The 26,717-nt window shown below is 43.0% G+C and overlaps 1 protein-coding gene across 1 annotated transcript; it reads right to left on the bottom strand.

Moving 5' to 3' along the window:
* Positions 1–7,740: 7,740 nt before the first annotated feature.
* LOC142020820 (borealin-2-like) lies at positions 7,741–22,264 on the bottom strand. The gene is made up of 10 exons (XM_075009032.1): positions 22,129–22,264; positions 18,799–18,927; positions 15,015–15,064; positions 14,107–14,167; positions 12,037–12,104; positions 11,205–11,275; positions 10,909–11,004; positions 9,610–9,739; positions 8,724–8,810; positions 7,741–7,808 (listed from the first exon to the last, which is right to left on the bottom strand). Exons 1-10 carry the CDS (start codon positions 22,262–22,264, stop codon positions 7,761–7,763), a joined length of 876 nt encoding a protein of 291 aa, XP_074865133.1. The 3' UTR covers positions 7,741–7,760.
* Between the last annotated feature and the right edge of the window lie 4,453 nt (positions 22,265–26,717).

Genomic DNA, 26,717 nt, shown 5'->3' on the forward strand with positions numbered 1-26,717 from the left:
ACTGATTTAAGGAAGGCTATATGCAGCTATTCATACAAGTATTTTGAACTTAATGTGTGCAGACCAATCTTATATTAGAAGTTCCTGTCTTCTAAACTTTAATGTGAAAAGACTTTGCCTCAATAGGGAGATACCAGAAACTAGCTTTGGCAACCAAAAAAATCCTGCTTATTTGCAAAATTATGAATTTTGTTCTTAAAGTTTCACAGCTCTTGCTTTATATCATAGGAGCACTGAAAGACAAGTCTTTGTCTTTGAGCCACTGTCATTACATTAGTAAAAAGACTTTTGATCTCCTTCCAAAATTGATATTGGGCTTATTCTTGAAGTTATCCAAGACCCAAAAAGACTTTATGGTCATGTAGTCTAACAGCTGTCAAACTCCTCCTGAGACGACATTCTACATGTCTGCTAAAGTACTAGTTCTGCCCTCAGTGTCATAGCTAAACGCACAAAGTCATGTAGCACTTTAAAAATGAACAGTTTATTAGGTGATGAGTTTTCATGGGACAGACCCACTTCAGATTTGGAGATAGTGCTGTAATAGCAATACAAAATACAGCTAAATACAACATACCTTTCCAAGACTAAGTTTTTTGGAGTTCCAAACCTTGTCTGCCTTACTAACAGAAGGTGGTTCAATAAAAGATATCGCCTTACTCACTTGGACTCTTAATATCCTTTCACTGCTGCAGCTACATCAACACTAGTCCTCATTTTTGTAAGCCTGTGCTGAAGGGGAAAGCAGTATCTTCTCATCGCTAGCTGGGAATTAGGACAATTCCTTGTCTAACATAAATGCAATGAAAATTGAAAGTAATTCATGGAACAGACTTCATAGTGGCAGAGGTAATCCATGATCCTTTAAATTTACTTTAAGCTATCTGAAAATGCTTAAATACAGTAGAATAAATCAAAGCTTATGCTAGATCTGTTTATTACCATAGTAGAAGTCCTACAAAAAGACCACGGCTGAACTGTGCTTGGCTACTGGAAAAACCAGTGTTTATATTCCTTGGAGAAGAAACTAGTTTCAAAAGGAGACAGTGATGTATTAAACAAGCTGGTATGACTGATGGACAGCAGCAAGCTCAGTTGTAACCATCACAGAAGTGACAGCACAATAATTAGTTTTGTAGATGTTTACAGGGAGCTCTTCAAAAACTAGGCAAAGAATATGAAAGTGCTTATTAGAAAATATAATGGAGGCTGACATAGGATGCCAGTAGCAGATGTCAACACCTCAGTGGCAAAGGCAAGATTATAGGTCAAGTGCACCTTTAAAGTAAAGACAAGCAGTTTGTTTTATGCAACTGATGGAGGAACCAGTGGAGCTCTGTAGAGGTGGGACATGGTCAAAGTGTCAGTTTATGAAAATTCTTTGCATCATTCTCAATGGATATGAACAGAGCTAGACTTTATTTGGCAAGACTGGAGAGGAGGTTGCAATAATTAAGCTGTGAGATCAGAGTTTAAGTGTTTTAGCTGTGTGAATGAATAAGACAAGACAGCTTGTGTAGAAAGAAATAGCAAGACAGCCTTGATCGAAGGAGCTCATGTGGTTCAAGCAAAATATATCTTATGTGATAGGGTGGCATACAGTGATTAAGAAAATTGAGTTCCACTTTTAACTTTGAGAACAAGCAGACAAGTTCATGACATCCTCTCCTGGATAAAGAAAAGTGACAGTGACTATGTTAGACAGATTTTGCTGGACATATCTGGAGCAGAAAGGGTGGGTGAATTGGTATTTCTGAATGATTACTTGGAGAGAACTTGGAGAGGGACAAGAGAGGGATAAATCACAGCCTTGTATAAACGCTTCCAAAAGCATCTCTGGGAAGGATGGAAAGGATCCTGCAGAGAACATACTGGAGTGATAAGAGAACTAGGGCAAGACCAACTAGTTTTCAGTCCCCAGTGAAATCGTGGATGGCCATCAAGCTATTTGTATTGAGGTGTAATACCCATCTTCCTTTTTCTAAAAACATTGGTCATGCTGTTTGTTTCATAGTGGTGACATTGTGCTTACTGTTAAGATAATGCAACAGTTCTAAGTAATCAGAGGGAAATAGAACATGCTTGGTATTCAAGAGTCTAATTGCCACCTCTGCAATTAAATAGGCTTAATCAGTTCTGGTTGCTATGGTAGAGAAGTATAAGTAGTACTCATGATAGTCATGTTTAAATCAGCAGTCTATTTGAAATGCACCAGCTGCACTTAACTCCTCCCCCCCAGCTTTCCTCACCTCTGTGCTTGTTTGTAATACATGCACAGACTTGTTTGACTACATCAAGTTTAAACATGTAAATTTACTTCCCTAGCAACAGTCATACAGCATTTTAGTTTTAGGGGCTTGGGTAATATGCAAAAGAAACAAGCTAAAAATAGTCTTCTACAACAATTAGTGCTTTTGTCCCCAAAAGCTTGATGATGTCACTTCAACAGTTTGGTTCTTCTGAATTATTTATTGGACTCCACTGATTAAACAGCACAGACAATAAGTTAACTGAGTTTAATTTACCTCATGACAACTAATGCTCAGTTATTCAATGTGCTCAGCATCACTTAATTACTATCAGTAAGTGCAGACTCCATGTATATCAGTACTTAAAAAAATGCTTCAACTGGATCATGACAACACTTCAGCCTACACATTACTTACATGACAAGAGGTTCTCCCATCAAGTACAGGTAATCCACCTTTCCAATAGGCACTTAGGCTGACAAGAATTATTTTCTTCATCTACTGTCTGCACTAGCCCTTTACCTCAGCTGTGGCTCAGGAATGTGGATTTTAAATACACCTGAAATTAAAAAGTGATACTGCTCAATGGTCCAAGGACAACCAAGGCTTAGGGTGTTGCTAACAAATAAGAGTATTAAAACCTTTTGCCCCTAAAGAAACATTTTCAATACTCTGGGAAATGGGGCAGTTATTTCACAATTCAGGTATACTGTGTTACTGCCATATTTGAATATCTAGTACAAGCATGTCAAACATGCAGCCCAATTAAATTTTATAACCCACGACTACATGGTCTCAGGAAGCCCCCCACAGGAGCTCCTCGCAGGGGCATGATCCACCTACACCTGTCCAGTTGCTCAGTCATTTGCTTCACCACTACCAACCATCCCTGCACAGCTCGTGCACATCTGGTGCAGACTGATGGCATCAGTCACCACAGCTCAGCAAGTAAACACTTAACAGCTCTCACAAGAGCAGTCAAGCCCAGGTGATTCTCAAGAGGACAGAGGCAGTGGCAGTTGGTAACAGCTGAGCAGCAAAGAGATGACCAGTTCTAGGTGGACATAGAGGCTGTGCTACTGCAGCTCCTTAGCTGGCACAGTCACCCACCTGCCCCACACTGGAGCAGCCAGACAGGTGTGGGCCTACCCCTCCCTCAGATAGCCCTGGTGGGGGCACAATGCCATGGCTGAAGCACCTGGGCTACCTAGAGCAGGGTCTGAGCAGCTGCATGTCTGCTGTGCCAGCACAATCCCCTCCACCCCAGCAGTTCTAGGCTGCACATGGCATGAGTCCAGCCCCCTACCCCCACCCCTTGGGATGCTGCATCCTCTTCTGGGTGCCAGGCAGGTACAGGGGGCCCCTGGCTGCTGGACCCAGCCACCCTACAAATCAGCAACAGGTGAGACTGACGGTGGTGACACTTTTGCTCAGTTTGTCTTCTGCTGAAGTTGAAGTGTTGTCTCAAACCAAACTCCAGAAAAGACTATCAGACACTTAAGAACCAAGGTGTTCTGGACACAGTTAAAATGCATGTTTTATTTTAAACTGGTAAGACCTAGCACTTCTCACACATTTCTACAGCGCCAGTCACTGAAAGCAAGAGGCTTCAGAGACATTCATTCTAGACAAACCTTTGTTACATATGTTTGACTAAGAAAAATGCATATTTTGGCTCCAATCCTAAAAACCACTCTAAATTCATACTGTGTTAAATTCTCAATTGAATACAATAATTTTAATTTTAATTAAAACCTGAAAATATATACCTAACACCTAATCTATAATAAATAATTAGGACTTCAATACTCTATATTCTTTGGTGGCCCTGAAAGCTATCAGTTTTCATTTGTGCACCCCTCAGGAGGCTTTGAGTTTGACATGCCTAACCTATAGGTTACTAAGACTGATGAAAAATGAACAAGTGTAGCTGTTCCCTTTAACAACTTTCCCAGCCTTCTATGAAGAGAAGGATTTTTTTTCCCAACTCCATCTTCCTCTTCACCTTACTGCAGACAAGGAGAACTAGTGAGAATTGTCAAAAGCTGCACTATGAAGGAGACCAAAAACAAAAAAAAGTTTCCCATGCCTTTGGAAGAAATAAAATGATAATAGGTCCTGAAGTTAGAGAAATTTGCTCAGTATTTCCACTAATCCTCTATCACAAGATAGAGATTGCTGGAAGCAATACTGGAGCTGCACAACAGCAGAATACTAGTAAATTCCTCTTGTTTTAAAAAGCTGCACCAGAAGAACAGCTTTGTCTACTGCACTTTGGGAATTACTCTGGGAAACAGGCAAAATAAATGTACATTTAAGGGAAACAGGTAAAAAGTCACAAGGCTGTTAAAAGTAAAGGGAGACATAAATGAGCCGTTGGAGTTCTAAATGCTGACCAGGCTGCAGTCCTTCTCTTAATACAACACAAACCCATACGGTGAGCCACAATTTGTATTTGCACCCAACCTGAGCTCAATACCTTAGGTTACTGGCAGAAGCCACACTACAGTTTAGTGTAACATGCTTCTGAATGTTGTGCTCCAAACTTGGATGGGAATGATGGAACAGCCTACCATAGAAAAAAGATGGATTGAAAGTCAACAGAAGTGTAACATAAGGCTTTAACACATACAGATTGTCTAAATAACTGTTCAGAAAGTTAACATATTTTGGAGCATAAGCTCTCATGGGCAAAGACCCTCTTCATCAGACGCCAAACAGCCTAGTGCTAGTTTTATGCTATTGACCTTTGGTTATCCACTAGCTTCGTGTCAGAAAAACAAAGAAACAAGAAACAACCCTATAAACCAGAAGAGCTTCCTTGAATATGGAGGTTTCTTTTCAAGGAAAAAAAGAATCTAAGATTGCTAGGGACTACTGTTCTTTGGTTCAAACAGGAAACCTGAAATGCTTAATGACAACCGATTGATCATAATCTAGCCAGGCTCCTCCATATAAGGGTTACTAGGGAAAGTACAAGCAGCTCATATCAACCTATTCCACACAACTAAAGCTTCACCAAAAGGTTTAGAAACTGAAACCGTTCGGATAGTTGCAGAGATAAATTTAGGGAAGCCTAGTGAGACATTCATCTGATACAGCTGAACTTGAATGGTCTGCATTTAAGGTTTTACTTAGCACTGATGCTGCAGAACTTCAGAATGATGGGAAATAGCTTCTGACGTAACAGAGGTCTTTACTTCATATTCCTGTGGACAAGTTACTGAGCACAAGAGATATAAAGATGAGGAAACTGGAAAGGCTACAATGCGGTCCTTTCCTTACGCTAACATGGTACAAGTGCTGAAGGACCCGACCAGAAGTCGTGCACAGCTCAATCTGCTGCTTACAAACAGGGAGGAACTAAATAGGGAAGGTAGAAGTGGGCGACAACCTGGGAAGCAGTGATCATGAGATGCTAGACTTCAGGATCCTGACCAAAAGAAGGAAAGAAAGCAGCAAATTACACAACTTGGATTTCAGAAAAGCAGACTGACTCCTTCAGGAACCTGATGGGCAGAATCCCCTGGGATACTACCATGAAGGGAAAAGGAGTCCAGGAGAACTGGCAGTATTTTAAGGAAGCCCCATTGAAGGCGCAAAAAGAAACCATCCCGATGCGCAGCAAGAGAAGTAAATATGGTAGGAGACCAGACTGGCTTACTGGGGAAATCCTTGGAAAACTTAGGCACAAAAAAAAAAAAGCTCACAACAAGTGGAAACTGGGACAGATGTCTAGGGAGGGATATAAAGGTATAGCTCAAGAATGTAGGGAGTTATCAGGAAGGCAAAAGCGCAACTGGAATTGCAAGGAATGTGAAGGATAACAAAAGTTTCTACAGGCATGTTAGCAAGAAGAAGGTGATCAAAGAGGGCGTGAGGCCCCTACTGGATGAGGGAGGTAACCCAGTGACAGATGATGCAGGGAAAGCTGAAGTACTTAATGCTTTCTTTGCCTCTGTCTTTACGGACAAGGACCGCTCCTGGACTAATGCAAAAAATGATGCATTGTGGGATGAAGATGGACAGCCTTTGGTGGGGAAAGAACAGGTTAGGAGCTATCTAAAAAAGCTAAACATACATAAATCCATGGGCCCAGACCTAATTCATCCAAGGGTTCTGAGGGAGTTGGCATATGTTGTTGATGAGCCCTTGGCTGTTATCTTTGAAAAGTCGTGGACATTGGGAGAGATCCCGGATGATTGGAAAAAGGCAAATGTAGTGCCCATCATTAAAAAAGGGAAGAAGGATGATCCAGGAAACTATAGGCCGGTCAGTCTTACATCAGTCCCTGGAAAAATCATGGAGGGGCTCCTCAAGGAAGTCATTTTGAGGCACTTGGAGGAGGGGAAAGTGATCAGGAATAGTCAGCATGGATTCATGAAGGGCAAGTCATGCCTGACCAATCTGATTAGTTTCTGTTATGAGATAACTGGCTCTGTGGATGGGGGTCGGGGGGGGGGGGGGAAAATCAATCAATGGATGTGGATTTATCTTGACTTCAGCAAAGCTTCTGAGTCCTGCACTTGGGCCAGAAGAATCCCAAGCATTGTCATAGGCTGGGGTCCGACTGTCTCGGTAGTAGTTCTACAGAAAAGGCCCTGGGAGTTGTAGTGGATGAGAAGCTGGGCATGAGTCAACAGTGTGCCGTTGTAGCCAAGAAGGCTAATAGCATATTAGGCTGCATCAAGAGGAGCACTGCTAGTTGATCCAAAGAAGTGATTGTTCCTCTTTGTTTGGCTTTGGTGAGGCCGCATCTGGAATACTGTGTCCAGTTCTGGGCCCCCAATTATAGGAAGGATGTAGATACACTGGAGAGGGTCCAGAGGAGGGTGACCAAAATAATTAGAGGGCTGAGCATACGACCTATGAAGAAAGGTTGAGGGAATTGAGACTGTTTAGTCTGCAGAAGAGAAGACTGAGGGGGGACTTGATAACAGCCTTCAACTTACTGAAGGGAGGTTGCAAAGAGGCTGTTCACAGTGGTCACGGATGGCAGAACACGGAACAATGGTCTCAAGTTGCATTTGGGAAGGTCCAGGTTGAACATTAGGAAAAACTTTTTCACTAGGAGGGTGATGAAGCACTGGAATGGTCTACCCAGGGAAGTAGTGGAGTCTCCATACCTGGAGCTGTTTAAGTCTCGCCTCAACAAAACCCTGGCTGGACTGATCCGATGGGTTTGGTCCTGCTTAGAGCAGGGGGCTGGACTTGATGGCTTTTTAGGTCTCTTCCAGCTCTATTGTTCTATGATTCTATGAATAGGAAAAAGTCTTATCTTTCAGTTAAGGAAGTAACTGATAACATGGCTTTGAGCTTGTAAAAACATAACAATCACATTGCTGTAAAATGAGTAAATCTTTCTATACACAAATTTTAATATGCAATATAAAGCTTTATTAAAATATATTAACTTCTTTGTAAACATTTTAAAACAGACAAGTAGTAATTATATATTATATACATATTCTGTGCAATTGAGAGAACAGGAGATTTTTCACGTAGACCTCATTAACTTGGTTTAACTGTTGCTTTTCCACATAAAACAGTCAACTGGCTCTAGGAGGGGAAAAAAAGCCATTTTAGACCAACTTTATTGCCAAACATTAGAAATAGAGTTGTTTCATTTCGGGGAAAAAAGCTAAATTGAGAAGCAAATCTTCAGCAGTAGGATATGGTGCAGATTAGCAGAGAGGGCAGAGCAATCCATCAGCTGCCCAATACTTAGCTTTTTAGGAAGACGCCTCCCGACACTCTATTTGCAACAGAGGCAGAAGTGATATGTTAAAGCTATAAAATCTTCAGTCTGCTATAGTTCATGTAACTTAAAGCAAGGTCCCACCTCCTATAAAGCTGGTCACTTTTCCACACAATATTTGCTACCTATTCATACCTACAGATATTTTAACTGTTTCTATTACATATTAGCAGGTCTCGGGCTCCATTACAATAACCTCTTGGAGGGCCATTAGTTGGCACATAATTAGTAATTGTATTCAGCAGCAGAGTACAATTTCTCTCCTTTAGTGAGATATATAAGCACATTTGGGAGAAGTTACAATCCAAACTTAGAACAGATTTGATGGAACTGCTATAGCTCTTATTCGGAGTGATGTATGGTCCCTCCAGTCTATGCGATGTGAAATTCAACTGTCTTCATTCTGATTTGCAGATGGACAGTGATATTAGTCAGAAAAGCAGGATGTTTCTTCACACAGCAAGGCAAACATGGGAAAAGGAACTTCTGCCCTTTCTTTAAAATAAATTACACTGATAGGACTGAATGAAATTAGGGCTATACAAAGCCTGTCTATATACAGTCAGGGGAAAAATGTTTCAAGTAAACTTGAAACACTATTTCTCCTTATCAGAAATTGTTTGCTCCTTGCTTACGTGATTTGAAGACTAAGTGCAAGGACTTCTGTGCAATCTTAGACTATAGAATATTTGCAAGTTACTAGTTCTGTAACTTACCACTAAATTATGAATATGTTGAACTGTGTCATCATTAAGCAACTCAATATTGATGTTACGGAGATCTTCACCAGCAGAACAGAGAGTCTGAACATAATTGAAAAGTTACTAATTGAGATAAAACTATTCAACATGATTTATGTCAGACACCATACCAATTTTTATGGTGAGTGGAAACATCTCTAACGGCTTTATTGGCTTAAGGAACATTCTGCCCAAAAAGCGCTGAAGTCTGTACATGTCTTTTTCCAGATTATCCCTGCTTTTAGGTATGACTGACATTATGAACACAAGTAAATGGCCCACTAAACTAATGTTGTTGCTAGTCAAGGAACCAAATCTAAGTGGAAGTAAATCAAGAAAAAAAGAGAGTTCTCAGAACACCCAGGCCACAGTGAGGTGTCAGTCTTAATCAGCTAATCAATATCCATCATCTGTCACAGCCAGAATTCCATCTTTCTAAGTTAGCAGTAGTACAGACTAAAACAAATATTTTATGACGTTTCTTTAGTTCAGTTATTTCAGACTGTACAGCTCAGTGAAGGCATAGTGGAAATGCATCAAATGCTTATTTCAAATCACTAATACAGCCAGTTCACTCATTGGTATGGTATCTTGAGACTATCATAGGTCCAAATGTTAGAATCTTGTCCTAAGTCATTTAGTAGAATGACACTAATGCAATATAGAAAGTTAACAAAAATGTTCTCTTCAGAAAGTGATCATTTCAAAATGCCATTGTGTTAACAGACTGCTCACTTAACCAGAGCAACTGCTACTGCTGGCAAATACACATAAGATATTTTCCAGGTTCCCCTTTATTTATGTATCTGCAAAAGACAGAGTCACCTAAAGCAAGTGAAACTGAGAGGTTATGTTTTACTACCTTTCCATCAGCCAGAGGTATGTTAACAAATGGAACCGCTTTTTCCCGAGGCACTGAGTTACTTCTTAGTGTCATGGTTTGGACTTTCTCTCTCATAGGAACAGTTCTTGAGACAGCCATTTGGCCTACTCTAGAAGTAGAATATAAGAACAGAGTTTCACTGCTAATAAATTGCCTTTTCATGTGCAGAAGAGCGACTGGAGTCAGTGTGATTTAGTAACAGCTGGCTTTGGGGTGTATGCACTTAATGGGAAGGGCTTGGTTTTCTACTTTGATCTACATGTTTCACCTCCATGGTCAGTCATGGTCAGGACCTGACAGGTCCCAAATGAGAATTTGCCAGACCAGGGGAGGTCCCCTGGCACAGACCCCCTTCAGCTCCCCAGTGCCCCACCTCCTTGCCCACCAGCTCTGTCTTGGGTGACCAAGGCTTGCTGTGGCTCCCTGTTGTCCTCGCCCATGCAGCCACAGTGCTGTCAAAGAGCTCTAGCCCCATGCTGCTGGAGGGCTCTGGCCCTACCCCTCAGAGCGCCAGCCTCAGTCCCTGGACTGCTGCCCCAGATTCTGGTCTGCCCCATGTGCAGAGCTCCAGTCACAGCTCATACCCTTCAGGGTTGCAGAAGGGCTCCACCTGCAGCCCTAGAAGGGTTCCAAGGGAGCTCTGGGTTGGCCCATGCTGCCACAGGGCTCCAGCCCACAGCCCCTTTGGGGTTCAGCTTCAGCCTCCATCTTCCCTTCTGAAGGCATCTTACCGTAAATAATTTCACTTAAAGCAGGTTCTTTATGCCAGAAGCAAGTTTTCAAATTACCAGTTTTAGGAACCTTTCCAGCCCAGACTTCTAACAGATAGTGTATTTTTGTGTATTTGTATGACTTCACACTAAGCGTCCCAGGTATTTTTAAATAAGAGATAATTTCAGCTAAATTACAGCCTTGAAAGCTCATTTCCAAACTGCATTGTTTCTGTAAGCTATAGTCAACATGTGTACAGAAAAGTATTACTTTGTCCCACATTCAGCTGGCTTCATAAAGCAGCCTTAACTATGAAAGCATAGACAGTATCTACAGAATTTCACTGCAAGTGGAAACTATATCCACTTTTGTCACTGACTCCCTCAAGGAATATGAGCCCTTTTATAGGCAGAGGTAACCTTCCTTCCCTAATATCCTGCAGTGGCAGATATTGTAATTACACAGTCTCATTCAAAGCAACATTCCTTATTGGATATCCAGATAGGTATGGCAGTAAGAGTTTAAAAATAAAAAAAAAGAAGATGTGCTAGAACCTGAAAATCTTACCTTTTAGAAACCTGTGGAGCAGATTTAGCGTTTGTAGCAGTGCGATCACATGCAAGAGCCTTAATATGCCTCACATTTGGAGTAGAGCATACAGATCTGCCAGATAAAAACAGCATTTGCCTTTACACAGTGCAGAGCTCTTAGTTTAGAGACATCTTGTGCTTTATGACCATCATGGGAGTCCACACAGAATTCTTCTACTGGTATTAGTAGTGGGGATTTAGTTCGGAGAGTTCCAGTTATGAAGCCACTCAGTCCAAACAAATTACAAAAGATACTGAAGACTATAGTCTTACCTAGAAAGACCACAGTTGTCTTTGAGATGCATGCCAGAAGTTAATGAAACAAGTGATTTTGTTTTAGATGCCTTAAAATAAATCAAAATGTTAAGCAGTTAGAATTAAATAAATAAATAAATAAAAGACATTAAATGTAATAGGACAGACTTTCAGACGAAGAGGTCTTAAAACCTTCAATACCCTTGTTGAATAAGGAATTATACCCACTTTTCAGATGAGTAAACTGAGACACATGAAACCCCTATGCCATGTCTTCATTGTACAGACCTGTTTACCGTCTTGCTTGTTCTGCAATTGCAGTACACCACACAACTCTGTTTTTGAAAGAGCTGTTTTGGCATATCTACCTACATGCTTGGATCACTTGATCAAGTTTTTTAGATAGATGATGGGGTGAAGACACATACCCAGTTGAAACTTGCAAGTCATCTAGCAAAAGTAAGTTAAGACTGGGTAAGCTGATGTCCCACAGTACCTCCTTGTGTTTCATCCAGACGGGCTAACACCAGAATTACTCAACATCAAAAAGACAAAAAATAGTGCTAAATTTACAACCAATGATTGTTGTACATGCTTCTATTAATTCATTATCTATTTACTACTAAACTAGTTCACAAAAGGATTTCATATTCAACTAAATTAATTAATATAAGTGTGTTGGACTGCAGCCAATTCTGAATTAAAAATAATAGTTCATAAGTTCTATAAAAACAATTAAAGGGGTTATTTTAGGATGACAACCAGGAAACTAATGGGTGGAGGAGATCTACTGAGGTAGCCTCATGTTTCAGGACAGACCATCCCTGGTTATTATCTCCGAAAAACTTACCTTTTGAGATGCTTTCTTGGCAGGCACCTTCTCCTCATCTTCGTATTCTACAATTGTAGTTACCTTAACTAAAAAAAAATAAAATAAAAAGACAATTCACAGTGGATTAGAAACACAAGGTATATTAATAGCTCCAGTGATGGGCACCACAACAAACCCATGGAGCTCTTTACTATTAGACAAGTAGCAATTTATTCCACTATTTGATGGACATCTGGCACACAGTTCAATGCTTATGTGGATTGCAACAAAACCCACCACCATACTATATATTGATCACCACTTTCGCAGACACTCTGGGATACTAAGGATATCAAGTGTCCTTCTGAGGTTACCTCCTCCAGAATAGGTTCAGAGTGTGGCGATAGAGATGCACTCTTTCTATTGCACCTTACTTGAGATTTAAAGGAAAAACTATTTTGCAGAGACAAGATGGGTGAGAACGTAGCTTTTATTGGGCCAACGTGTTGGGAGAGACATGTAATTTGAAATTTACACAAAGCGCAGGTCTGGAAAAGGTAATAAGAGAGTGTCATAACAAAATACAAGATCAGACAGACAGTTTAACGTAAGTAAGTTAGGAAACATTAAGGTACCATTCACACCCATAGAGTCCAAGGGCAAAGAGGAGTTAGTGCAGGGTGGCCGGGGGGAGAAGATTGCTGTAGTTAAGTCATAAATCCAGTCTCTTCGCTAAATGTTACAAATCATGGATTTAATGAAGTTATGAATTTAAACTCCTACTCCTCACTTGGAAGTGGGCTCCTTTGAGGATGAGGACTGCCAGTGATTAACTTATTCTTTTACAGAGTTTTCTATCAGATAGGAGACTGGAATGGAACTCTCCAGGAGATTTGCCTTCTACTGTCAGCTCTGCCAGACTTGTGTAACCTCAGGAAACTCTTCACTTCTGTGTTCTCTTCCCCTCTTTTTTTGGATTGCAAAATTAGTAGATATTTTTACAGTGTCCAATGCAATGCTCTACCACTCCACCTCCCTCATCCTCCACACCCAAATATATTTTGGAACCTCTAAGATTGAGGCTTTTTAGCCTGGAAAAGAGACAGAGTTCTATAAAATCATGGCTGGTGCAGAAACAGTAAATAAGAAAGTGTAATTTACTCCTTTCTGTCACAAGAACTAGTGGTTACCAAATGAAACTAACAGGCAGCAGGATTAAAACAAAATTAAGTATTTCTTTACACAACACAATCTGTGGAACTCTATGTCAGAGGATGTTGTGAAGGCCAAGGCTAACAGGGTTTAGAAGGGTACTAGCAAAAACAAACAAGAAGTCCTGTGGCACCTTACAGAGTAACAGACATTTTGGAACATAAGCTTTCGTGGGCAAAGACCCACTTTGTCAGACGCAGCGTAGTGGAGATTATACAGGCTCATGAAAAAGAAGGAGTCAACCAAGAGGAAGGCCAGAGCTGACCAGGTCAATTCAGTCAGGGAGGATGTGGCCCACTTCCAGCAGCTAATGAGCTAACTAGTTCTATAAGAGAACTAGGTAAGTTACAGGGGGATAGGTCCCTCAATGGTTATTAGCCAGAATGGAGGCTCTAGCCTCTGTATGCCTGAAGCGGGGAATGGATCACCGGATGATTACAAGTTCCGATCTTTTCCTCTGGGGCACCTGGCATTGGTCACCGTTGAAAGAAAGGATATTGGACTAGATGGACCTTCAGTCTGACCTTATATGGCTGTTTTTAAGTTTTACTTAGAAGCTATGTCTACACTAGCCCCCTTCTTCAAAGGGGGCATGGTAATCAGTCTGAGCAGAGAATACCAATGAAGTGATGTGATGAACATGCAGCACCTCATTAAGCTAATTCTTTATGCAGCAACTTTGAAGTTGCAAACTTTGAAGCACCAGCATGCCGTGTAGCCGCAGGCACTTCAAAATACCCGTGCAACTTTAAAGTGCCCTTACTCCCAAAAATTTTTAGTGTAGACACAGCCAGAGTAATAAAGAAAATCTTTAGAGCAATGCTTCTTTTGTAGTCTCTAAATTCAAACAATAATAATGTATTAGATATTGGAAGGGACTGCAATGACATCATTCACCTTTTTTGCTGCAATTCCTCACCAGTCTGGTATTTGGAATTTCCTCTACAGAGCAGTCATTCTAGAAGAGATTTAACAAAGTGAGATCTATACAATCAGTAAACGTCCCCATAATGTATATTTATGTTAACCTAAGGGAGAGGGTGACTCATCTTGCAAAGTAAAATGATACATTTCTTTCAGAATTTTTTTTCCCCAGCCTGAAGTAAAAATTACCTTTAGCAAGTCCATTTTCAGCCACATGCACAAGACAGAATGAGAATAAATAACTAAACAAAGTTATGGCAACATCATCTGTAAGTTATCCTAAAAGAGAGTCAGGTACTTTCACATTATAACCCATTGGCTATGTCTACACTAGCCCAAAACTTCGAAATGGCCATGCAAATCACCATTTCAAAGTTTACTAATGAAGCACTGAAATACATATTCAGCACCTCATTACCATGCTGGCAGCCTTGGCACTTCAAAATTGCCACAGCCTGCCACCGCACAGCTCGTCCAGACAGGGCTCCTTTTTGAAAGGACCCCAGCAACTTCGAAATCCCCTTATTCCTATCTGCTGTTAGGAATAATGGCATTTCGAAGTCGCCGGGGTCCTTTTGAAGAGGAGCCCCGTCTGGACGAGCCGCGGCAATTTCAAAGTGCTGCGGCCGCCCGCATGCTAATAAGGCGCTGAATATGTTTTCAGTGCTTCATTAGCAAACTTCGAAATGGCCATTTGCATGGCCATTTCAAAGTTTTGGGCTAGTGTAGACATGGCCATTGTGTCCTGCCATACATTTGTCTTTTTTCGCTTAAATTAAGCTAGTAGGAAAGAAATGTCCCTTTTAAAGTTAATTGTTATCTATGACACCAAGGAAGTATTTTCTGTATTTAAAGTTCTTCTACAATTTACAAACACTTACTGCTACAACAGCGGCAGCTACAACAGCAGCTTCATCTTCTCCTTGAAGGTCTGTTAAAGAAGGAAAAAAAAGAAAAGTACCCTGTTTATAACAACTATTATTTACTTATCTACGGTCCATGTACTTCTAGATCAGGGCTCTCAAACTTCAATGCACCGCAACACCCTTTGACAAAAATTACTACATGATCCCACAAATGGACACTGATGCCTGAGCCCCACTGCCCTGAGTAAGGAGGCTTCAGACACAGGTAAGACACCTGTAACCTAAGCCCTGCTGCCTAGGTCTTCAGCCTTGAGCTCCAACAAGTCAGACCTGGAAATACCATTAACATGGGGTATGACCTACTCTCATGTCCCAACACAAACAGTCTGAGAACCACTGTTCTAGATGAACAAGACAGCCTGGAAAAGAACAAGTGATACAGCAGAGGATAAAGCTGTGATGCATAAATGATGCAAGAAATTGACCTGGATTGGGTTAGCATGTCTTTTGTACAATTTCAAGTCTTATAAGCGTTTATAAAAGCTCGTCTCAATGCAACGAATGCACAGCAAGTTGGAGTGTGAACCTCCAAAACACCAGAATGCCATGCGTTCACCCTCCACATGGATTCTGCTGCTCCATGGGAGTAAGTCATAATGCACTAGGAAGCTCTGAGTGTTCAGCAAAAGGGTCCACACGAACCATGAGCATAGAGAAAACTTGTACATTGTAGTTTTAGCATAAGGACAGCCATACTGGGTCAGACCAGAGCTCCATCTAGCCCATTATGTCTTCTGACTGGCCAATGCACTGAGTTCTAGAGAAATCAACACACCAGGTAATTGAGTGATCCCTTCCATTCCCAGCTTCTGACAGAAGCCAGTAGGAAAGAAATGTCCCTTTTAAAGTTCCTTGATGTCAGATATGCTCAGCATCTAACAGGCATTGACGAACCTATTCTCCATTCATTTATTTAGCTCTTTTTTGAACTCTGTTAAAGTCCTGCTCTTCACAACATCCTCTGGCAAGGAGTCCCACAGGTTGAATGTGTGTTGTCTGAAGAAATTCTTCCAGTTGTTTTAAACCTTTTACCTATTAATTTCATTCGGTGTCCTCCAGTTCTTGTGTTATGGGAACAAGTAAATAACTTTTTATTTACTCTGTCAACACCAGTCATGATTTTATTCCTCTCTATCATATCCCCTCCATGATCTGTTCTGTCCTTCCAATGCATTTTGTATCCTGGTATGACTGTGCCCTAGTGATTATCCTCATCCCACTAAGTTTCTGTTAGTGATGTCTATCAGATCAATAGCCTCATTCAATGTGAGGCACTCTAGTTCACCCATCTTACAGGCTGGGGTCCGACTGGCTCGGTAGCAGTTCTGCAGAAAAGGACCTGGGAGTTGTAGTGGACGAGAAGCTGGACATGAGTCAACAGTGTGCCGTTGTAGCCAAGAAGGCTAATAGCATGTTAGGTTGCATCAAGAGGAGCACTGTCAGTAGATCCAAAGGAGTAATTATTCTTCTTTATTTGGCTTTGGTGAGGCCGCATCTGGAGTACTGTGCCCAGTTCTGGGCCCTTAATTATAGGAAGGACGTGAATACACTGGAGAAGGTACAGCGGAGGGTGACCAAAATAATTAGGGGGCTGGAGCATATGACCTATGAAGAAAGGTTGAGGGAATTAGGACTGTTTAGTCTGCAACAGTAAAGAGACTGATGGGGGACTTGATAACAGCCTTCAACTTACTGAAGGGAGGTTGAGAAGAGGCTGTTCACAGTGGTCATGGATGGCAGAACACAGAACAATAGTCTCAAGTTGCAGTTGGGAAGGTCCAGGTTGAACATTAGGAAAAACTGTTTCACTAGGAGGGTGGTGAAGCATTGGAATGGTCTACCCAGAGAAGTAGTGGAGTCTCCATCCCTGGAGCTGTTTGAGTCTTGCCTCGACTAAGCCCTGGCTGGGCTGATTTGACGGGTTTGGCCCTGCTTAGAGCAGGGGGCTGGACTTGATGGCTTTTCCTAGGTCTCTTCCAGCTCTATTGTTCTATGATCTTATTTGGGCTTCTAGAGTTTGTATATAAAAGACCTTTAAAAACTGGTCACTATTTAGCTGTCTGCCATTTCCTGATGTGATTGAATAAGACTCTTTCATTTGAGTTTTTCCTCATCTGATCTCACCCATATCATCATCTTCCATCCCTTCCTCTTTACAAGGACACAGATAATCTCTATTATTAATAGGCCACCCCTGCCAAAGGCATGTCACTGTCCAATGTATGTGCTCCTCTGCACCTGTCAGCTTCCCCCCAGCCTTTAGTTTAAAAGCTGCTTTATGACCTTCCTAAGTTTAAGTGCCAGCAATCTGGCTCCATTTTAGTTTAGCTACAGCCCATCTTTCCTGTATAGGCTCTCCCTTTCCCAAAAGTTTCCCCAAGTTCATAATGGATCATGATTCATTGAATCTGGAAGGCCAACAGCTCAGATACCAGCTTTCTCTAAAAACTTTAGAGTGCTAGTATCTCTAGGGGAGCTAAATATAGTCCCACAAAACATGATTTATAAAAAAAAGGAAGGAAAGAAATTAACATTTAAAGGCGCTTGTCATAGTTGTAATTACTTTAGACTAGGATTTTAGTGGAAGCTAAGCATCTAAAACAGGGGTGGGAAAGATGGAAGCAGGAGAGCTTTGTGGTGCTGCCCCTGGCCCCCCAGCAAAATCTCTCAGCTCCTGTTGGCCAGTTTCTGACCAATAGGAGCTGAGAGATTTTGCTGGGGCTCAGGGCACTGCAGCACAATTTCTCAGTTCACATTGGCTAATTTCCAGCCAATAGGAGCTGAAAGGTTTTGTTCAGAGTGGGGACAGCACCCAGATCCCTCCCAACTCACACAGAGAGCCACATGCAATAGCCAGTGGGCTGCAGCTGCTGGCAGTCAGTGATGCCAGTCCAAGTGTGCTGTTGGCCAGGAGCTGCTTAAATAAGCACCTGCTTGCCAGAGCCTGCTTCTGGCACCCCACCCCAACTCCCTCCCAGATCCTGCTCCTACATGCCTCCCCCAACCCAGAAACCTTTGCTGCACCCACATGCCCTCCTTGACCCTGGACTCCAATACTGTGCCCCAGGTCACAGCACCTTCCTTTACCCAAACCCCCTCTCAGACACCCCACCTTATCCTGCACCCCCAGTCCTCTATCATGAGCTCCCTTCCGCACCAAACCTCCATCCCAGATGCCACATCCCCTTCAAAGAAAAAAGTGTGGCCCTTAACAACTTACCAAAATCTTAGAGTTGCCTTCCATCAAGAAATTATTGACCACCCCAAACTAAATTCACTTTGATTAATGCTAGATTCCATAAATATTTCCCATTTGGGCCTTTATTTGGTGCCATACGAATTTCACTTGGGAAGAAAAACTTCTGAACCCAATATTCCCATAGCATCAAATAACTACTATTGTCTACCACAGATTGAATTGCTGCTCTTATTTTATAGGGTATTTGATTGTACAGCAGTGATGGGCAACCAGGCTGGGGGGTGAATGAGTTCGGAGTAGGATGCAGGAATTATTGAGTGAAGTGGTATGCAGGTCAAACCAACTGATAATTTCTAATCTTAATCTATGATCGCATCACATTTTAAAATTTAATAATTGCAGCTAATCTAGGAAGTATTTTATCAAAAAGACAGATAAATAACAGTCTACAAGAAGATTTAAAGCTACACTTAAATCATTAAAGTAGATAATGGATCCATGCTGTCTACATATGTGCATTCCAAGAAAACCCACACTTACTAAGCAAGTCTTTTCTTTTCATTTTTCTGACAGCAACTGGCATCTTCAATAACTCCACTCTAAATGCTTTCTCTGCTGTTTGCATAAGCGAATCAATTTCTTTTTTCATTTCTTGAAGATTTTCTTTGGCTTGAAAGAAAAAAAAAAAGACACCTATTACTAAGCATACAATGCACTTGAAAGTACATTAAATCGTTTACCTGTTGGATGGCATGTTCGTTCCAGTCACAGAGTTAAGATCATGTATTTACAGAAACTAGTCAATCGGACTGGAAATTCAGATTAATCCCAAATAGATTTTAAACTACACAGTGACACATGTTCTTTAAATCTGGCTGCCTTCAAACCGGTCAACAATTTGATGCTTTAAAACCAACATTATCTTTATTTAGATACTTCTATGCCCTCATCACCTTAATAGACAATTAATAGTCACTTTAGTAGTGTCACTGCTATTAGTGAGCCTCAGGCCACCTCTTTTAGGTGCAGTAATAGCATCCCATTTCTATATTTTGATGACAGAAGAAGAGATTACCAGGCTTGCCTAAGAAGATCCGTCTTCTGTTTCTTTGGAACCTAAGTCCCAGCCCAGGGCTTTGGCTACAAAAAACATCTTCCCCAGACAGCAAAGTCCTAGACTAGCTATTAAATGGAGGAAAGGGGGAAAAAATGCATAAAATTAAGCTTATTGACCTGAAATATTGTTCAAAGGTATTCCTTTTATTTAAAGGGAGATGATAGAGGCCTGCATGGATACAAAATGGGTATCTGCAGCCGTATCGACAAAAAATGAGCTACGGATATCTGCATCCCACAGATATAAAGCCATCATTACCTTAATTAAGCCAGCAAGCCAATTTGTAGTGTCAAATAAATTAATCTAAAACTTAAGGGGCTGAACAAATCTATGGCTCTTCAGCAACATCAACTAGTTATTTAGCATCTTTTGATAAATATTACACAATAGTGGTTATTCATGAGGTAATTTGTCAGGCAGTTTACAATATCAGACTTAACATTAATTACACAGACATAAACTGTCTTTATTGTTGTATTGCAAGCTATTTGAACTGCCAGATTGATATGATCTAATGTAGTGTTCAGCAGCCACTTCTTCATCAGTTTCAGGAAGCTGGTCAGTGAATATTGAAGGATTTTGTTGATTTTTAATGGAATACTTCTAAGATGTCTAATTCAATTAAACTTCATTAGAAATTCTTGGACCACAGTAAGCCAGCTTGTTGCCGCTGGTCCAGATATTTAAACTTCCTATTGATGTCAATGTCACATGAAGTTCTCTTTTTGAACTAAACACTGATTATAATTTAGGTGGTTAGAAATTAAATGTAAATATGCATTCATTCGTTCTACAGACAATAATCATCGCATTTGAAGTTGCATATGGTAATTCTGTGCCCCAATGGTTCGGTTTAAAATGCAAACTGAAAGTTTCTACATTAAGAATACATATGGACACAGGAATTCTATCAAGATGCCACCCCCGTTACCCACAATCGGTTTGTACAAATCCAACCTTTATCTGTGTTTCCATTTGTCACTGAGTTTCTGGCAAGCATTTCTCCTTTTCCCCTTTTAGGGGACAGAGAGGTAGCCGTGTTAGTCTGTATTCTAACAAAACAGCAGTCATGTAGCACTTTAAAAGACGAACTACATAATTTATTAGGTGATGAGCTTTCATAGGACAGATCCACTTCTTCAGATCTATAGCATTTCCAGTCCCAATTCACTTATAGAACAGAGAGGTTACAAAAATTGCAATAAAAACTGATAAATCAAATACCTAGGACTGAAGGAGTGGGGTGAGGGAAGTTAAGCATCTTGTCCGAGATCATTACGAACATCAAAGGAAGAGAGACAGCCAAACATACATAGCATTTTCTTACTAGAAGTTGTGCTTTTCTTTGCCATGTACAGTATCCCATTTCTAAGGAATGAAGGAAGTGGCAGCATCCCACCCCCACAAGATCAACGACTCTCTTGGTGAATGATAATTACCCTTCTTCACATTACCAATTAATTGCCTCAGCAACTGAGTGTTCACCCATCCCCAAAGACTGCCTGACAACAACCGCCTCATAATGCGGCAGAGTACCTTTCCTCCAAAGTAATGCTGCAGAGGGAAGGCCACTTGCTCTGGTCTGGTCCTGATCCAGATAGGTCCAATTTGATCAGATACCCAAGAAGCTGAATCACCTATCCAGCAGTTTTAGCCCCAAACCATCAGCTCTTCCCTGGAGAGTGATCTCCCCCAAAGTTCCCTGGCAGGAGATACATCTGCACACAGAAACTGACCTGTAGACTGTCCCCTGCTGAAGCTCCAGGGACCAAGGGTAAGGAGGTCTATGGGTCCACGGTGTCTGGACACCAAGCATATGCTGGAGCCAGACCCTGCTTGCCTTGCACCCTCATATATTCCACCTCCCCCCACCATGCATCCCTCCGCCCACCTGCTGCCCCAGGTGATTTAAAAAGGCCTAGGGGTCACTGCTGCAGCTCCTCAGTCCTAGGGGGGAAGGGAGGGTACTGTGGTGTCTCTACAAGAGGCCCTGCCCTGAGCACTCCTGGGGCCAATGAGAAGCTGCAGAGGTGGTGCCTGCAAGCAGCAGTGCACAGAGACCCTTTCCCCTTCTCACCTAAGAGCTGCTGCCAGAGAAGTGTGTCCCAGGTAAGTGTCATGCCCCATCACTTTTCCCCCACACCCTCTCCCAGAGCCTGTGCTTCACCCTTACCCCCCAGCTTCCTTCTGCTGCCCCTCCAGCTCCTAAGTTCTCTCCCAGAGCCTGCACCCTACCCCCTCCTCATAGCCTACACCTCCCACCCCCCACTCACACCCCTCCCAGAGCCTCTAACCTACCCCCTCCTCACAGCCTGCACCTCCCACCCCCGACTCAGACCTCTCCCCACTGTCACACCCCCATACCCAGCCTTGGGCCTGCACCCAGAACTCCCTTCCTGAGCCCCACCCCCACCCCGCCTTCATCCAGCCCCCGCCCAGGGCCCGCACTCAAACGCCGCCCCAGGCTCCCTCTTGCCCCAAACTCCCACCTGAACTGAGAGCCCCCCCCGCCAGCCAAACTCCCGCCCAGAGCCACGGGCCGGCGGCGGCACGTCGGGGGCGGGGTAGGAGAGAGGGTGCAGCGCCGGGCTACCTCCAGCCTGCCGCCCGGGCGGGCAACGGACTGACCCCGCCAGACAGACAGACAGACCAGCTCGGCCGCAGCCCAAGTGACACCCCCACGCTACCCAGTCCGGGCCGGGCCGGGCCGGGCCGGGGAGGGGAGGGAAGGGAAGGGAAGGGCAGCGCCTCACCCTGCTGGTTGAAGCCCCGGAGAAAGAGGCTGATCCGCTGGTCCTTCTGCTCCTGGCTCAGCGCGACCCGGCCCGTCTCCACCCCGGAGTCGCCGCTGCGCTTGTTGCCCGCGGCCCCGCACCTCTTCGGCGGCATGACTCGACTTAGCTTAGCCCAGCCCAGCCCGCGCCACGCAGCCCGCAGCGCTTATAGCCGCCGCGCGGCGCCGAGTCCCCCGGCACGGCGCAGCGCCCCCTGCTGGGCCGAGAGGCGGGGTCACAGCAGGGACTCCCCGCCCACCTGGGCTGAGAGTTGGGGGTCATACCAGGGTGCCCTCCCTGCCTGGACTGAGAGGTAGGGTCACACCAAGAAATCCCCCTTCACCTGGGCTGAGAAGAGGGGTCACACTGGGGAGCACCCCTGGCCTGGTCTAAGTGGAAAGGTTGCACTGGTGAAACTCCCTGCTTGGGCTCAGTGGAAAGGTCACACTGGGGAGACCCATGCCTGGGCTGAGAGGAGAGGTCACAGCAGGGAGCCCCCTGGCCTGGGCTGAGAGGAGAGGTCACAGCAGGGAGCCCCCTGGCCTGGGCTGAGAAGTCACACCAGAGATCCCCACCAGCATAGTCTGAGAAGGGGGGTCAGACCAGGGAGCTCCTGCACTCTCCCCATCAGCTGGGGTAAGAGGATGGGTAACACTGGGATTCAATCCACCATCCCCAGACCAGGAAGAAATCTCTCTCTTATATTTTAATCTGAAAGCATAACATAAAGGAGAGTGTGTAATTGGACACCTGTTCATTTACTATTCTAAATGTGGGGCCCAGGCCAGCAGTCCATTAATACAGTTGTTAACCACGTTCTTTTGACAGGCTGACTTCTCCCATGCCCTTCAGTCTCTAAGGTGCCACAGGACTGCTTATTGTTTGTGAAATTACAGATGAGTATAGCTACGCCTCAGGTACTTAACATGAGTTTACAATTAAACTGCAGATATAAAGGCAGCTTCCTCTTTATACAGAAAAAATAAGTGAATAGAAGAAAGGTAAGTATTTTATTTTAGCATGCTGGAATATACCATATTGTTTACAGCATGGTTTTAACCTCTTTAGAGCAAAGATTTGGAAAGGAATCCTTATGAAGGATCCAACATAGATTTCCTTCTCTTGTCCAGGGCCTATCCCATACTGCATGATGAAGGCAGAGAATTTTTCCTTTTATTGCATCAGCACATACCTACATGGTGTCCCATCTCTAATTGGTGGTTTCAATTACTTATTCAGTTATTCAGAATTAGGGTGATCTTATGTGAAATCCACTACAAATAAACGATAAACAATTCTTGATTCAGAAGCCCTTACCTAATTTCCCTAAAGAGGTTCTATAGATGTTAGGCAACGACTTTTTAGCTTGCTGACTCTCATGCAAATAATAAGGGAAATAAAGGCTGGTTTTGTGTCTAAATAATACAAAAGCAGGATTGGTCCCCCAGGCCTGGCCAAAGAGTTTGCAAGGTCCAAGGTGGCATGCTGACAGCGGGGCCTGGCCTGGCGGAACACGGAGCCCCGAAGGCACAGGGTCCAAGGTAAATGCCTTGCTCACGTTGTCCTAAGGCCAGGCCTTTGGATCCCCCTACCAACTCGCAAGAATCTAGCCCCCTTTCCTTCTCTGGCTCCAGGAACAGGACTTGAGATTAATTGCTCCTTTCAGTTTTATATGTAGTAAAATACTGCCTAGGCCTTGTATTTCAAAAAGGTACTGAACAGGCTCTTTTATAATTAATTCTTGTATAGATTTCTTTTTGCCTATAAGCGAACCCATTTTGCATGCTGCCAGTTGACTTCAGTACCATCCTCTGACACCAGCCCCCTTTAGTGTTTAATGAATTCTTAATTAAGGCAATCTAAAGGAATGCAATGCTGCTGTATGTGCATGGGAAAAAGGGAACTCTACTAATTGCAGTTTATGACAAGTCCACTGAATGATGGATATGAGGAAGTATGAAATCAATCATACATTATACTGATAAAAATATTTGTTGTATTATAGAAAGACTATGGAGATAATACTTCATCATACAAACTGGAGAGTTGTTTTCAAATGACCCATAAGATTAAATACTACCACAACTTTCACATCTATTTTATTGTCCTGAAGCCTTGGATACAGCTAAGGTAACCTTAGTACAGTAATTTAAGGAGCACCTGTAGGTAAACCAATTTTAGAAACATGCATTAAAAAGTAGAGATTATCTATCAATTAGATATTGAAGATAAAGAAAATATAAGCCTTTCCTTCTTAGTTTTTCAGTTATGTCCTACAAAAACATACCTGAAAACTTTTAGTTGCCACAGTACATTCTAATATTGTGGATGAACAGTAGAAATCATACACCCTTCTGGAGGAGAGGCATGAAAACATATGTTCTCCCTTGTAGTGTCAGAAACACAAAAGGCACCCACCATATAGGTTGTGTCTACACAACCCCTCCCTTTCAGAAGGAGCATGCAAATGTAGCTGATCATAAATGCAAATGAGGGGCATATTTAAATATCTTGCACCTCATTTGCATATTCTCCCTTTCAAAGGAATCCCATCCACACAGCTGCCTTGGCTTCTGGAAATGGCTTATCTGGAAGCCAGATCATGATGGGATATTCAAATAAAGCACAAGATATTTAAATCCATGCCTCATTTGCATTTCTGATTGGCCACATTTGCATACCCCTTCAGAAAGGGAGGGGCCATGTAGATGCAGCTATAATATTTAGAAAACTCACATTAGATCTAAAAGTTACCTAGAACAACTGTTTCTCTGACTGGAGTTAAAAAAAACAGCTTTGAACACCCATATAGAATGTCTCCAGTTTATTGTAAACCTTGGATTGTTTCAGGAATATTTGGTGTAAACGCAAGGTAAATACAAAATCTTTTGGCTTGTTAGACTACAAATTCTACTCCATGAAAAAAGCTGCTGTTAAAAAAGTGTAAAAAAATCTACTAGCTTCCCTTTTTTAGACTGTAGAATTTTCAGACTCCATTTGCTTGTTACGGCAGCCACTTACGGGCCGTTAGCCCCAAATAAGATTTCACGAGGACAAATTCCAACAGCAAAAAAATGTAATTTCTTTGACAATTTTAGTACTTTTTTCTTTAAATTTGAATGCTTTGACCTCTTACTATATTTACTTTTAAATATCTGTTGTTACATCAGTACTTCTGAAAGGTGCCAGAGAGCCAGTCAATGAAGCGTTCTGTTCATTCACGAGTAAAAGCAACATGAGCTTTCCCAGACTACTCTCCCCGTTGAAATACAACTGACGTAATGAGAACATCTCTCCAAAAGCAAAAGTTTAGTTCGACCTCCAGGACTCTATGGCTACATCTACATCACAGTGGTCCGTCAACGGAAGTTACTGTTGGAAGATATCTTCCAACAAAACTACGGCTGACAGATCGCAGCCACGTACAGAAGCGGATCACTCTGTCTGGACTGCCTGGCCACGCTCTTGACAGAATGGCCAACTGGAAGCACGGTAGACAGGGCTACCCGGTGACTCAGGGCTACCTGGACACAGCTTTTTTTGTCGACTGATTGGGTTGAGAAAGGCATTCTGCCTCATGGAGGAGAAGCAAAAGGCTGTCAAACAAAAGTGCTGAGTTCTGTTAACAGTGTGTCAACAAAATACATTTTTAGTGCGGATGCTCTATGAATTTTCTTAATGAAAACTGTTTGGTCAACAAAACTTTATAGTGTAGATGTAGCTTCTGAAACACTGCCCACGAGCATACCATTTTCAATTGTGGTTGCGTTGTGGGCATCTGTCCATTAGGAATTGAAAGGAAGCTACTGATCCACTCCATAAAGGGCACAGGCAGGCAAGATGCAGCCTGCGGCTGGATCTTGACTCCCATCCTGCCCTTCTGCGACCCTGAGGCAAGCTCTCTAACTGCTGCAGCCTGAGGCTGCTCACAATTGGCTGGCAGCTGCTTCTAGGTGCTGCACGCTCTTTGCCGTGGGAGGAGAGAAGAGACTTTGCATGCTGCCCCCAGCCCAATCATTGCAGCTCCAGCCAGCTGTTTTGAGGAGCCGGAGGCTGCAGCAGGATGGAAGCCTGCCTTGGGATCCTGCTGGACTGCTAGCTGAAAGGTAAGCACCTCTCAGCCACAGCCTGTCTCTGGCACCCCTCATCCCTGCTTCCCGACCACCAACTCCTTGCCCAAGGTCACCACTTCTCCTGCTTCAGGTCACCACCTAAACCCTCTGCACCCCTCTTTACCCTCTGTGCCAGCTCACAACTCCCTCCCAGACCCTGCACCCTTCCCCCAGAGCAGAATCCACTCCTGCATCCATACCCTTCCCATACCCTGCACCCGAATCCCTTTTGCACTACTCCTCCTCCTCCAGATGACAACTCCATCCCAAACCCTGCACCCCCTGCTATCCAATCCCCTGCCCTAGCTCACAATCCCCTCCTTCACCTAAACCCCACACCCTCTCCTGCACCCCAATCACCTACCTTTAGCTTCCTTCTGCACCCAATCTCCATCCCAAACCCCAACACAGAAAAGTGCTGCCCTTGACCTCTTACCAAAATCTTGGAGTGCCCCT

This window comes from Carettochelys insculpta, chromosome 14 (assembly GCF_033958435.1).
Source record: "Carettochelys insculpta isolate YL-2023 chromosome 14, ASM3395843v1, whole genome shotgun sequence".
Lineage (NCBI taxonomy): Eukaryota > Metazoa > Chordata > Testudines > Carettochelyidae > Carettochelys > Carettochelys insculpta.